Here is a 1,804-nt window from a genome sequence, read left to right as displayed (position 1 = left end):
GTGGATGGTACTTGCATGACATGGGAGAATTTTCAAGTGTATCGAATGAGATCCTTCTTCTTTTCCCCTTAATTTTTCATCAATGTTATTAGCAAAATATGACCAAAGTTGTAGATTGTTATGTTATAAATCCAATTATCACTCTTACGTGAAGTCTTATTATGTGACTCATAACCATGATACTTCAAACATTTTTGAGTATCTTCTTTGTAATTAGATGCAGAACCGAGGTACTATTTGTTACTTCATTGACATCTTTCAAATTATCAGGTGAACTAACGTGAGTTAAATATGCAGGGAACCTTTAAAAGGTCTGAATGTGGGTGATGCAAAAAATTTGAGCCATGACAATTTGGAGAGGATCACTAATAATTTCAGTGACCCCATAGGGAGGGTTGGACGTGCCTCATTGTTCCGCGGGTTCATGGATGATGGGCAGGAGGTTACTGTCAAAACATGGGATTTTATGTTTCCTGCCGTCTATCGCTGTGTTGGTTATCCACGCGATTTCCATGTGAGTAAATGCTCTATCTATTTGACTGGCTGATTCTCATCTTGTTGTGTTATTGATCTTGCAAATTTGCGACAGGATGAAATTGTATTACTGAAAAGGTCAGGACTTAAGTCGTGTCCTTTCTTCTTGAAGCTGGTTGGCTTTTGTTTTGAAAAGAAGTTGGCTATAGTTTATGATCTGAAATTCAAGAAATCCTTGTGGCTTTCATTTGGTTGTGGTATCGACTTACTTAAGTTTTTTGTTTTTTATTTACTTGAGCTTTATTAAAAAACAAACAATAGTCTGGTAGATTAGTAGTTTTTTTTTCTCTAACACTCTGTTATACACATAGCTGAATTTGGGTGGAAGGAACGAATGAGGGTGGCAACTAATTATGCACTGCTCCTGAAAACATTAACCATGGAAAAATTGGACCTCGTTTGGTCTTGTGATGATATTATGATTGATGAGGTATCAAATACATCCCCAATTTCTCTTCTTTCGAAAGATGTCCTACAAGTTGTATGATTACTTTTCTATGCAGGAATATAACATTAAATTGATAAACTATGTGGTCAATCGTAGGGAAGGTGAAACTTACGATGGTGCCTCTGTCTCAGGTATTTCTGTTTCTTTGTTATTACTCCATGACTTGTTCTGATAAAGTACCCCATGACTTGTATAATTGTTCCTGTTCTCTTTTACAGTTTAGATGTGCTAGTTGTTTAGATCATTAGCTGTTTCCAACTTTCTATTTATGTTTCTTGAGCGGAGCTTTCATTTTATCCTGACGTATTTCTTGCCCCATGTATCTGATGTTTTAATTTCTAATATTGTTCAATCTCATATTTCGTATATCCATCTTAATTTTCTCATTTGTACATCATCTTATCAATTATTTCCCACACTTCTGCAACGTTTATCTTGTGATACACTTGGGATTTAGAGACCCAACGTCCACTCTCATATGACACAGTTGAGTCTAAACTTTGTGTGTGTGCGTGCGCGCGCGTCTTTCTTCTGCTTTTACTTAAAAGATTCTCTTTGAAGTGCTTCTTTATAGTTTCAACCTTTGGTTTTCTTATTTGTCAGTGTCGTGGTTGCGTATTATTGTTTGCAAATTGCACGCAGAGCATAGATCCTGATGTTGTGTACATTTTTAGTACATCCATTACTAGGCAAACAAGTAGATGATCAAGGAAGTTGAAGTGCTTATTTATAGTTTCAACCTTTGGTTGTCTTATTCTTCAGTTTCGTACCTGGTTTGTTTGCAAATTGCATGCAGAGCATAGATCCTGATGTTGTTTACAT

General features: G+C 36.0%; 1 protein-coding gene across 1 annotated transcript; it reads left to right on the top strand.

Moving 5' to 3' along the window:
- LOC124895082 lies at positions 1-1,113 on the top strand (the record flags this gene model as incomplete). Its single annotated transcript, XM_047405546.1, has 4 exons — positions 1-514; positions 590-731; positions 846-964; positions 1,038-1,113. Coding segments are annotated over exons 1-4 (427 nt in total), but the record flags the coding sequence as incomplete, so codon positions are not given.
- Positions 1,114-1,804: the final 691 nt, after the last annotated feature.

Source organism: Capsicum annuum, unplaced genomic scaffold (genome assembly GCF_002878395.1).
Source record: "Capsicum annuum cultivar UCD-10X-F1 unplaced genomic scaffold, UCD10Xv1.1 ctg79731, whole genome shotgun sequence".
In the NCBI taxonomy this organism is placed as follows: domain Eukaryota; kingdom Viridiplantae; phylum Streptophyta; class Magnoliopsida; order Solanales; family Solanaceae; genus Capsicum; species Capsicum annuum.
Note: the sequence above shows the minus strand (reverse complement) of the source record. Positions and strands in the feature narration are given on the sequence as shown.